The sequence below is a fragment of the Canis aureus genome, chromosome 2, assembly GCF_053574225.1.
Source record: "Canis aureus isolate CA01 chromosome 2, VMU_Caureus_v.1.0, whole genome shotgun sequence".
In the NCBI taxonomy this organism is placed as follows: domain Eukaryota; kingdom Metazoa; phylum Chordata; class Mammalia; order Carnivora; family Canidae; genus Canis; species Canis aureus.
The window spans coordinates 65,629,534-65,641,743 of NC_135612.1; the positions used below are offsets into that span (position 1 = coordinate 65,629,534).

General features: G+C 40.6%; 1 protein-coding gene across 6 annotated transcripts in view; it reads right to left on the bottom strand.

The window, feature by feature from the left end:
• Positions 1-12,210, bottom strand: part of CC2D2A (coiled-coil and C2 domain containing 2A) — a 137,278-nt gene that overhangs the window by 26,217 nt on the left and 98,851 nt on the right. For all 6 annotated transcript variants that reach the window (XM_077877082.1, XM_077877073.1, XM_077877098.1 and 3 more), the window contains 6 exons: positions 12,078-12,183; positions 11,516-11,625; positions 9,944-10,040; positions 9,403-9,501; positions 6,360-6,536; positions 1,155-1,358 (listed from right to left, as the gene is read on the bottom strand). In XM_077877082.1, coding sequence (XP_077733208.1) covers positions 1,155-1,358; positions 6,360-6,536; positions 9,403-9,501; positions 9,944-10,040; positions 11,516-11,625; positions 12,078-12,183 — 793 coding nt within the window. The remainder of the gene's footprint in view (positions 1-1,154; positions 1,359-6,359; positions 6,537-9,402; positions 9,502-9,943; positions 10,041-11,515; positions 11,626-12,077; positions 12,184-12,210) is intronic.

Sequence of the window (12,210 nt, forward strand, 5' to 3'; positions counted from 1 at the left end):
AGTCTCTAATTCAACCCTTCTGCCTACGCTGGCACCACGTATTAACTCCTTGCCCTATAGCCTTGTGGCTGTCTTGAAGCCCAATTTGAGGCATTAGGAATTATCAGATGACCTCAGAGCAAATGCTATTTCAGGCTCTCACCCTTATGAAATCTGCTTCGTGGTTTCCTATTTCCTGTCTCTCAAGTTTCCCCCTTCACCTTATTTCTATGTCAGCCATGATTTTAAAGATTTTTTAAAGATTTTATTCATTACTCCTAAGCGTTCTCTCCTGGGAGAAGTTTTCTGCATTATTTACTATGCTAAGAAGAATAGAGGGAAGTCCCTATTATGGTTTTTAATAAAAATTGATTAATAAAGCAAGTGAAATGTGGAACACAGGTTTTTCTTTTGATATATCTTTATCTGCAAATAGATATATCTTCACTGTGTTCCTAAATTATTATGTTAATGACTTATTAGTAGCAACTACTCCCTATACTACCCACTCACTAAAATAGTTATGGGTTACAGTATTCACTTAAAAATAGCCTGCTTAACATATGACTTCTGTTCGTGTGTGGTACCCCATCAGGGTAGGGTGCTTTGCAGCCAGAGAATGTGCATATATATTTAATGGCCCAGTATGGTTATATTCTGTGGTGATGAAGTTACATGTTGTGCATCCTCAAATCTTGGAAATAATTTGCTTAATTTGAATTCAATGATGCCTATAATATTAAGTATAATATTGAATTGTTATCTTGCTATAGTAGAATGTGCATGATTTCTGAAGTGAGAGGCCTAGGATCAAATCCCAAAAACTGATGGAAGACACATAATGAAGACATGTTTATGTAAGACACTGCAAAAGTGTAAAGCATCTTCCAAATGTTAATTTCCAGAACCCAATATAGTGCCAGGGACACAGGAAGCTCTGCATAATTATTCACTGAAACAATGAACTAAGGATTACTACCCTCTCTGGTACCTTCAGACTTTTCTACAGAAAGTGAGCCTCAGGGTAATAAAAAAGTGTTAGTCATTTCTTTCACCACTAATGATCTCAATATAGGGACTACTTAAGTACTATGAAATAGAGTAATTAAGAGGGCAATATATTAAAATTTTAACACATTTTTAGCAGCAGCCCTGATTGGCTATGAAATACTTACTGCCGTTGCCTGAGGATTGTTGGGACAGGCATCCAGGAGCTCCTGTGGAGGGTTTAAAGGCTTCAGGTAACGAGTGACAAAGACAGTTTTTCCACTTATGTCAGTCACTGTTGTGAGGCACTGGCGATGTGGAAACTTTAAGGCACATTCAGTTTGAAACTTCTCTGTTGCTTGAAGCAATTTCTCATCTTCCTGAGAATCAAACTTTAAAAACAAAGATTATGGAGTCACATATGATTACTGGAGACACAGCAGAACTTGTTGAAAACCCACAGTCAACCTGAACTACATATGTGCTTTTAGGAACTATGATTAAGTGACTCCTTACAATATTGTCATGCTTTTATTTAATTATATTTATAATCTAAAAATTAGGTGGATTCATTAAATGCTTAAAATATATTGAACAGAATTGAAAGAAAGTAGTCAATAGGCAAGCAGCCCTATGGAAACTTTAAACACCTCTAAAAATAAACTATGATGTACTAATTTTGATTGATGTGACCAAGCAATAGTTTTATGTGTATTTTGACATTGGTTTTAGAGCGGAGAGGGCTTCAGAAATCTAACATATCAAATGCAAAGCTTGAGCAACTCGTGTTAAATGCATAACAAATTGACAGATATATGTTGGTATGTTAAGTTTTGAATCCATAATCAATGTAATACATAATAGTAATGGGTCACAGGGAAAATGGAAACAACTAAAAAGAACAAATGTATTATGTTTATTTTAAGCCTTTCTTTGATCCAAGATGAGCTACCAGTTCTCAGACTTCTGGTAGTAACTCAAAGCAGATGAAACAGAACAATTTTCATTTGCCTTTAGACACATGTTGTGACTTTTTCCCTTAAAATTATTGCTAAAAAAAAAGTTTGAATAGAGCAGATATTTAAATGTTTTTACAAGATTTTTGTTGCTTAGTGTAAAAGTATACATATAGTTGCTTACATTTCAAAGGGTTTCAAGACAAACTCAAATACAATTTTTTTATTTTTTATTTATTTATTTTTAAAATTTGGACTTTTTTTTTTAAAGGTTTTATTTATTCATGAGAGAGAGAGAGAGATAGAGAGAGAGAGAGAACGAGTTGGGGGAGAGACAGAAGCAGAAGGAGAAGCAAGGTCTCTGCTGAGCAGGGAGCCTAATGTGGAGCTCTATCCTAGGACCCTGGGTTCATGACCTGAGTTGAAGGCAGATGCTTAACCCACAGAACCACCCAGGCACCCCTGATCTTGTTTTTTATCTGCAGTACTAGTACCACCTGGCACATAGTACATGTCGTAATTGTTTCACAAATACTGTTCAGTGAATGAGCAAGTGCATAGAAAATATCCCCTTACTTTTTGATGACTTCAAATTGAATCTAGGCTATCCCTGTTGTTCTTGATTACTGTTACATTGGGGCTGGACTGTGGCTTTTGTTTCTAATTTGATTGCTACATCCTGAAGGATTGGGGTGGCGGTTATGGGGATTAAGTAGGAAGCACCTCCAGAAGCCTCCCATATATTCTCATGGGATGTCCCTGACATCTGAATTTGAATATCATCATCGTCATAACCACCTACTGCTCACCATAGTGCCAACACATGGTAGCTGCCCAGCAGACATTATGATGGAGATATAAATAAATGAAAAAGGTGAGCTCCTAAGACTTACTTGGTATGGGTGTGTCACCAACTCCTGGGATAGAACTGTCACCCCAGAAATAATATAACTTTATTATAAAGATGGGTAATTAGGAAACAAGGGTGGTATGAAACAAAGCACCTAGTGAATTCATCCATTTCCCTTAAACTCATTCATTTACTTACACATCCAATTGTTTGCTGAGAGTCTAAAAGGTTCCAGGCACTGTGAATAAATGAGTATGAAACAGTACCCTCAAGTAACTTCTAGTCTAGAGGAAAGCATTAATAATAATTTCAAGTCAGGTACTTGAAATACTTGACCAGAGATTCTATGGAGATAAACATGGTGTGCTAAGGAAGCACTTAAGAGGCAGAAATAGGCATTGTCCAGAGACAGCAGCAAAAACCTTGAATCAGTCCTGACCATTGGACTTACAGATTGAAGAAACGGTGTCTAAAACTTTTCCTACCACTTGGGCCTGAATGTGCTGTTGTGTTTTTTGAGTACATATCTAGTGCTTCATGAGAGCAGGGCCTATGCTTGAATCATCTTGTGGTCCTCTCTGCACTGAGCATACACAGGTAAGCATTTAAGTAAGTATTATTAATGGCCATTAATACTTGCTTAGGTCATCAGGATGCCATTTAATAGAGCGATGCAGTGATTTAAAGAGGAGTATGCCGTATTGGTAATCCAAGAAGTGCCAAAGGAAAGCTAAATACTAAAAGAAGTTGGGTAAAAAAAAAAAACAAAAAAACAAAAAAGAAGGGATCCCTGGGTGGCACAGCGGTTTAGCGCCTGCCTTTGACCCAGGGCATGATCCTGGAGACCCGGGATCGAATCCCACGTCGGGCTCCCGGTGCATGGAGCCTGCTTCTCCCTCTGCCTATGTCTCTGCCTCTCTCTCTCTCTGTGTGTGACTATTATAAATAAAAATAAATAAATAAATAAATAAATAAATAAATAAATAAATAAATAAAGGAAGTTGGGTTATTACAAAACAAATTAAGGGCTAACTGACAAATTCTCAGTTTGATTCAACATGAAGTTTGGAAGATTTCTTAACTGGGTCAATTTTTTAGCTCTAGGTTAGTGTCAGAGAAAATTGAATGGGTTTAAAACCTCCCTTTGGATAGCTACACTATGACAGCTCCACCCATCAGAAATCATTGTCACAGCTGCACTGTCTCTGTAAGAAGTAGCTCATGGATTTTATAGGCTTGGACACAGTAGAGATAGTGCCCAGGATGCAGGTTACATGCACACCTATAACTTCCTACATTCAAAGCTAAAAATGGGCCAAAAGACAAAGCTGGACATTCTTTAAGGAACTTTAGATGTCTGTGATTCATTGTCAAGAGATCACACATATACTAGGACCTAGCAGCTTCCATAAAGTGGCAAGGGACAAAAAGCAGCTAAGTGAAAGCCTAATAACTACTAACCAACGAATGTAAAACAGAATATTTGGTATACCTTTTTAAGCATGTCATTCATCTATCAGAGGCAAGAAGGAAAAAAAGAAATGAGAGGAAGACTTTATTAACAGAAATAATCTATTTTTAAAAATTTACTTTTATCAAGACAATGTAGTTACAGTAGGAGTTTCAGGAGTTGCTACCGATTCTTACGAAAATTCCATGAGTAAATCCATTTAAAAAGTCACAGGGAATGGGTCCCCATGGGATGATCGTGGAGGGAAGACTCTGATCTGCTAATCCTGGAAGTTGCTGATTAAGTGGAAAAACAGTTCCAGGTTGTAGCCTCTATTATCTTAGGGTGAGAGATTGTCTCTCCTGAATCATCTGCAGGGGAACCACCGAGTAGTGTTTTCTGCCACTGTGTTTAGGACATCTGAGTGCCTCAGTCCACATGCCTTCCTCATCAAATAGCAGCAAAGAACCTGTGTCCTCCAAAGGGTTTTTTAAGCCCTTGTTTCAGAGGCCTAAGAGAAATGCTCCATGCAGCCACAGCGGGGCAGTGAAATGCCACCAAAGGACAGCCTAGTTTACCTGGCTGTAGGCAGGGAAGGTTGCAGGACCTGGGGGCCCTTTCAGAGCCCAACGGGGGTCAATGTTAGGAATTGCGCCAGGTGCTAAGGCGGCTCTGGTTTTCAGGCTTTCAGCCGAGGTCACAGACTGCTTTCACATGTTTTGTAAGCTCACCTCCAGATGGAGTGCTTTTTCTTCATTAGGAATACATAGAAATAGCAAAATCATCTTTTGTCTGAGAGCATTTTTCTATGTCAACATGCTTGTTGGCTTTCTCTTGAATTTATACATAAAGAAAAAACATTCAGAATACATACTTCACTTCCTAGAAATATTCTGAAATGCGTATATTTTGCCATGTTTTCTAGAGAACGTTTTTTGTCACACTGTCAGTGACAAAGGCTAACATAGAAGATTAATTTGAATTTTAGTAGATTTATTTTTCCAATAATCCTTGCAAAGGGCAATAGTATTTTTCCCTGTGAACCAAATTGTAATACTGTAAAAGAAAGAGGAATGTACTCATTTTTCCCCATCTCCATCTGAGTCGTAATAATAGAGTCAGCATGAGAATGCAGTTGATGTTTTTAGTAGGTGACAAGCTGGGTTTAAACATGAACGTGAGCTCTGTGGGATTTTTATCTGCTTTTCTAGGCTGCTGTATCTCCATGCTTGAAAGATGCCTGTCACATAGAAGATGCTCAGTAAATATTTTTGACTATGTAAAGTTTCGAGTCAGACAGACCTTTAATCGTTAGCTCTGCATTTACTGCCTGAATGAACTGGAGAGTTGAGCCTCGTTTTCCTCCTGTCTCAATCGGAGACCAACTGTACAGTACAGCTGTGAGTATTAAGAGAGCACGCGTGTCAAATGTCTGACACGGTGCTGAGGACTGAGTAAGAACTCAGTACATGGTGGTGGTGGTAGTGCCGATTGTATTAGTTTTTAGAATAAAGAGGTCATGATCAATACTTTCTCCCCAGACCAATGAAGGCAGCGCACATCAATGCTGCATAAGCATGTTACATTGAGAAAGTGTCTCCTGGCTATAAGGGTTGGGACACAGTTGCCAACAAAAGGAAATTCTGGAAACTCTTAGTTGTAGATCGGTTCAGAATTAGAGGTACTTTTGCATATATTTATTTGTTTCTGTCCGAAGGCACTGAAATGAGGTAACCCCTGGAGATCTAGCCTTATGATCCTATACATTGATTCAACCCACAGCACAACCAAGGATGTGAGGTTAGATATGGAGATGTATTTTGGCATGCTTGCCAATAAACATCAATATAAAAGAGGAGTCCGCTATTTTTTCTTCCATTAAGAAAATTCTTCTAAACCTGGACCATGTTTATGTTTGTCTTGCTTGAAAGTTTAAGTTGTTGATCAACCGAATTATTGGCTCAATGATACAAATCTGCAATCTCATATTCTGTTCAGACCGTAGAGTAGTGAATGGACAGTGTAAGGAGACCTCTGCATGTGCCATGCAGTCTGCATTTATGAAGCATAGCCTAGCAAGCATCTGTTGTGTCTCATCAACATCAGACATGCAATTCTAAAGTGGAAGTGGTGTTACCTTTTCTCGAACCAACTCCCCGGGAACCAGCTGAGGCTCGATGGTAATGAACAGGGTGATGTAGGAGCCTTCACTCAGGCTTCGTACAGAGTCAAAACCCCGCTCCATAATCATGCTTCGCTCCTTACTGTAGCCCAGAAGAACAGGGGGAATGTCTATTTTAAATGTTCCATCAATCTGTGAAGAACATATGACTTGGTAAACATACTGGTGGTTTTCCAATGGAAAAATGGAAAATGGACTCATCCTTATTGATGAGTCCAATAAAGACTGATCAGCCTGGCCTTCAGGTCTCACCCCATCTCTCACAGGAAGGCCTATGTCCCTGCCTCTGCACAGGTCAGCAGAGCATGTATCAGCTCTGTAGATTGACAGTAACAATAGGTCACCTGGGTTCAAATCCTGGATTACACTCCAAGTACCTCACCTTGTGCACTTATAAAGTACCTATTTGTATGGTAGTTAGGTGTGCTGACTGAATAGATACCTAACACTCCGAAAAATGCCTGCCATATGCTCAGCACTCAATATTGTTGGCCAGTAGTCATTCCCCCTTTTCTGGAATGCCCCAGCTTTTTATCCCCCCTTGCAAAGTATTCATCATTATTTTCAGACTTGAGCCAGATGTTGTCTCCTTTGTGAATTATTTTGTTATCCCCAGCAGCCTCACACATGGTTTGCATCGTCCGTGTTTGTTACTGTGACACGTTCGGCCAGACTTTATAGTTGTGTGCATATTTATCCATTTGTTCTGGATACCTGACTTCTCTGTGAATAGATCTATATATCACTCCCATTTAGACCACCCTTCTCCAATGTATAGCAGTGTTTTGTATGTACAGCAGGTGCTCAATATATGCAGGCTTAATGCACTACAAGTCACTTATATAAAGTGACCTGGTTTCTGTAGAGGCTCCAAAAGACAAGGATTTCCACTCTTGCATAGCCAACACAACAATAAATTTATTAAAGACTGTCTGGTGCCACACAAATATTCAGAGCTGGAATTTGAAATTCACATACTTACGGAGAATCTAATTTCCTTTCAGTCTTTAGTGGCATTTATGTCTCAGGAGAAACAGAGAAAGAAGTTAAACTTTCAGTGATTGCACCTTCCAGGGAGGTATTAAGTGAGCTGTTGTTTATTTTCCTCCTTATACCGGTGCTTTCCCCCAGAGCCTGCACCAGGAGGGCAGGTGAGAGGGTACAGGGAAAAGGATACAGAAATAATGCCGTGAAATGTGCAGCTGAAATAACTGAGCAGATCTGATCTGGGAAATAGGTAGATGACTTAGAAAGGATGGGAAACTATCTCCAAATAGTTGAAGTGTAAGGATTTAAGACAGCGTTTCTCAGCCTGGGCACAGCTGATACTGGGGCCTGATGATTGTCTGTGGTGGGGGCTGTCCTACGCCCTGTGGGGTGTCCACAGCATCCCTGGTCTGCACTGACAAGATGCCAATAACTCTCTCCCACTGGTTGTGACAAACAGAGGTATTTCTAGATCCTGCCAAATGTCCCCTGTGGGTACATGGAAATGCACAAGCTTTGGAGTCAGATAAAATTTTTAAGTGACAAATGTAATAAAATCATTCTCAAAAGTAATACTGAAATGTATAAACCCAAAACTTGAATGGTTCTCTCTCCTTTTACCAGTCTTATTCCCTAGGGATAAGCAATGTGAGAGCATTGTGGGAAGTAGGGAAAATTTGAATCCTGCTCTGCTGTAAGCTTTGGGATTTGAGTAGTGACTTCACCTCTCTAGGCTTCTGTTTATTCATCTGTAAAATGGGAACAATAAAGCTGACTGGCTTGTTGTGAGGTTTAATTGAGGTGACACACAAATCAGCTAGTAACGTCCTGTAATGTGTGTCTAAATATAGCTATTCCTACTGTTAGTAGTGAGTTGGGATTCGACATGTTATATGTAGCTCCAAACCAGGACCTACGAATAGGGAAGCACATAGATTATGGCAAGAAATTTATAACACAGCCTGGCAAAGAGATCAAATTGCCTCATGAAGTCATGAGTTCCCTGTTTGTAGAGACGCTCAGAGTATGGACATTATCACAATACAGTAAAGGACATTCATTTATCAAGAAGGGATTTGGAGTAATTACCTCTGAGTACCCTTCCAAATGTGAAATTCAGCAACGCCAAATAAATGGCTGTTTCGTTTACAAACTCATGTGCTCTTAAAAAAATTTTTTTTCATTTAAGATCTATTCAAAGAGGGAAATGTAAATTTTTTGGCCAGCATATCACGGAAGCTTTACCTGAGACTGACTGTCCCTTTGTCTAGGGGGAGAACTGTAATTCTAATTGTCCCTGAGATTCCAACCCATCCAAGCCTCGGTCTTACTGAAGACTCTGTGGCTGGGGTGACGCTTGCTCTGTGTGGTCATCTCCTGTGGAATTAAACCGCCCCCTCTGTAGCTGTGGGGGATTAGTGGCTCAAAGCCTCCTGTTGCCATGGATTTAATACTAGGGTATTAAAGCCATTGCAGAATCTTTCACTGTCCCAGATTAGAGCTACTAAATCATTCAAGAGTTGTTAACCTAATGGGTCCCCTTCAGCAAAATCATTAAACTCTGAAGAAGGGTGTCTTAGTTGAACGAGCCTGTACCAACCATTTTTCATGTCTGAAATAGTGAGCACTCTAGAAACATTAGTAGAATGCACGTGATTAAATGAGCCATCACTGTCCTGATTGTTCCCCTTACATTACTTTCAGGCACCCATCCACTCCACTTTTGTCATTTTGACAAGTTTCCGCTTTGTCCCACCTCTGCTTCACTTCTATTTAAATGTTAGAAAAATTCTCAGATTGGAACAGTTCTCCATTAACTCCTAACTCTGCAGGAATTGGATGTTTTACAAGTCACGCAAATATGACACAAGATCAATGGCTTTTTATCTTTCCAACTGCGGCTTGCACACAGGTTCTCTCAATGTAGAGGGTAGAGACCTGCAAAGAAAGCTGTAACAGAAGTGGATACAGCCATTCCCTCGTTTCATGGGATTCTGACTTCGATCCTTACCTTGGCTTGGAAATATATTGTGCTAAATGGAATTTTCACGCTTCCCAACCAGTGTCTCTCAATACGGGTGTGGATTCCACTTCCTCTTTCACGGTCATCCTGAAGGAAAGTAGGAAGCGGTAACTTTAAGAACTCCAGCCACTCATTTATTTAATCTGCCCCAGGAAAATGGTGGGGTTTAGCTGAAAGCCCATGGGCAACGTTAGACCTCAATCCCGTTCTGGTTCAGACACCTAATCATTTTGCCACCCTGGGAAAGTCACTTAACCCTTCTGCACTCACTAAATTGGAGATTTAACAATCTACTTCACAAAGTTATTCTAGAATCAAGACCATATGTGTAACACACCCAGTGCAATTCCTGGAACCTAGCAGACACTCAGTTGAAAATAAAAAAGCTAATTCTCTTCCTCCCTTCTCCCTTTCCTGTTTATACATGTAAAGTTTGAAACATTTCAAACACCACTAAGAGTATGTGTTAACTTACAGTGAGTAGAGGACATGAACATGAGTGCATGTCTTCCTGAAACTGTGAACTTACCTCTAGGACATCGTACAGCACTTCATCGAAAATGTTAATGAACACGTCATCTTTCACTGACTGCAAACTTGTTGTGCTGTAATCCCCATTGGGAGCCCTGCAAATGGGCACATGTGACCAGGGACCATGAGAATGAGTGAGATAGAAACAATGGGCACTCAAATAGCAAAACTTGAAAAATACTCAAATCTGAGCATAGATATGAAGATTAAAAGCAGTGCTTTCATTTCAAATATTTGTCTTTGCACTGAGATATTATAACATAATATCTATACTCAGGTGGAAGGAGTATTCGACTGGATGCTCTAGGCAGAGAGAGAAACCCCCTGTCTGCTGGCTTGCCCTGCCAAGCCTCACATCATCCCCCAACCTGCATGGTGAACTTTGCCAGGAGCCAGCTGGCCATGATTGAGCTGGCTCAGTAGACAGGCTACATTCAAGACCATCAGCTAACACTCATGCCAGTAGGCAGGTTTCCTAAGCAACTGGGCTCTGGAAGATGCTTCTCCAGCAGACCATTCCCTCCTGGTGTTATAAGGCTGGTTGAATGGTCCCTGCCTTCCACTTACTTTCTCCATAGATAACTAGAGCAGTGCAGGGGTGAGGTTCATCTCCTATAATATCACCTGCTCTGAGTCCAGCCAGGCCTGGCCCAAGACTGTTGCATGTATTTTGTTGAGCATTTGCCTTTGTGTTTGCTCATTCTTTGTGCTTATTCTGTGCATAACAGTGATATGTGTCTCTGTCTTCTGACTGGACTAGCTCTAATCCTTGCTCTGTCTTTAAGACGCTATGTGGCCTTAAGCAAGTCACCTTCCATCTTTGGATTTTCTTTTCTTTTCTTTTCTTTTCTTTTCTTTTTTAAAAAGATTTTATTTATTTATTCATGAGGGACACAGAGAGAGGCAGAGACAGGCGGAGGGAGAAGCAGGCTCCCTGCAGGCTCCGTAGGATTGATATGAGACTCAATCCTAGGACCCCAGGAATCACATCCTGAGCCAAAGGCAGATGCTCAACCACTGAGCCACCCAGCTGTCCCTAATTTCTATAGAAGTAGAATGAATGTTGCACTAGGTCATTTCTAAGGTTGCTTCAAGATCTGAAATAAGGGAGTCTTGTAAATATAAAAAATCACTTAAAATTTTAAATGCCTATGTATTATTTCTGGTGAGGAAGAAAGTGTAATTATGAAAAGCAGAGAGTTACAGGCTGGGGAGTTTACTTGAAGCTTCCAGAGTAGGGGAGATGAGGAATAAAAGAAAAGTAGTATAGGGGCCCTGTGGCCAAGGGAATGAGAAGCTTTGGGCCACAGAAGCCAGAGCCTGGAGAGGTGTGGGGGTATCCCAACAGTGAACCCGAGTCTCAAAAGTTGGACATTTTCCCATTTTGCTCTTAACTGGAGTCAGTTGTGGTACCACAGGAGCAGCATGGGACTCAGTGTTAGACTCTTTGATCTTGTCCTGGCTCATGAGCTACAGAAACTTTCACTGTAGTCATTTCCCCCTGGGGCTCCATTTTATTCACATTTCTTCAAAATATCCTGCAGTTACCTAAAGAGTAAAATACTCTTACCTAAAAGGAAGTTCAAGTTCTTCATTCCAGCTGGGATTTGGTCCTTCTGCTGTTGTTGTGTGGCAAATCGTTCGTTGAAAAGAAACTTCCACAAAAGGACGTACTAAAACCTTAAATGTAAGAGCAAGTTATTAGTGTCCATGACAGTTTGTTGAATTATTTTGTTCTTAGCAGAGGTAGAATATGTTTACTGACTAGTGTGTTTCCAAAGAAAATGAAGCAGAAAAGAGACTATAAAGTTTGTAGGCAGTTCTGATGGGACAAGGTTCTTCTTCTTCTTCTTCTTCTTTTTTTTTAAGATTTTTATTTATTTATTTGACAGAGAGAGAGAGAGAGAGAGAGAGAGGGAGAGAGAGAGGGAGAGAGAGAGCACAATTAAGGGGAGTAGCAGGCGGGGGGAGAGGAAGAAGCAGGTTTCCCGAGGAGCAGGGAGCCCAATGCAGGCTCCATCCCAGGACCCTGGGATCACAACCCAAGCCAACACAGACGCTGAACTGACTGAGCCACCCAGGCACCCAAGGGGCAAGGTTCTAAGCTGTCACCCAGCATCTAGGTATTTCACCTGGCCGAGGGGGTAGTCCGAACTGTGGGTTGGGCTGTGTGTGGTTGGGGAAGCAGCACGCTTCTCGCTGAAAGTCCTTGAAGATCTTGAAGGCTGCTGGAATTTGCTAGGGGCAAGAAATGCATGACAGAAA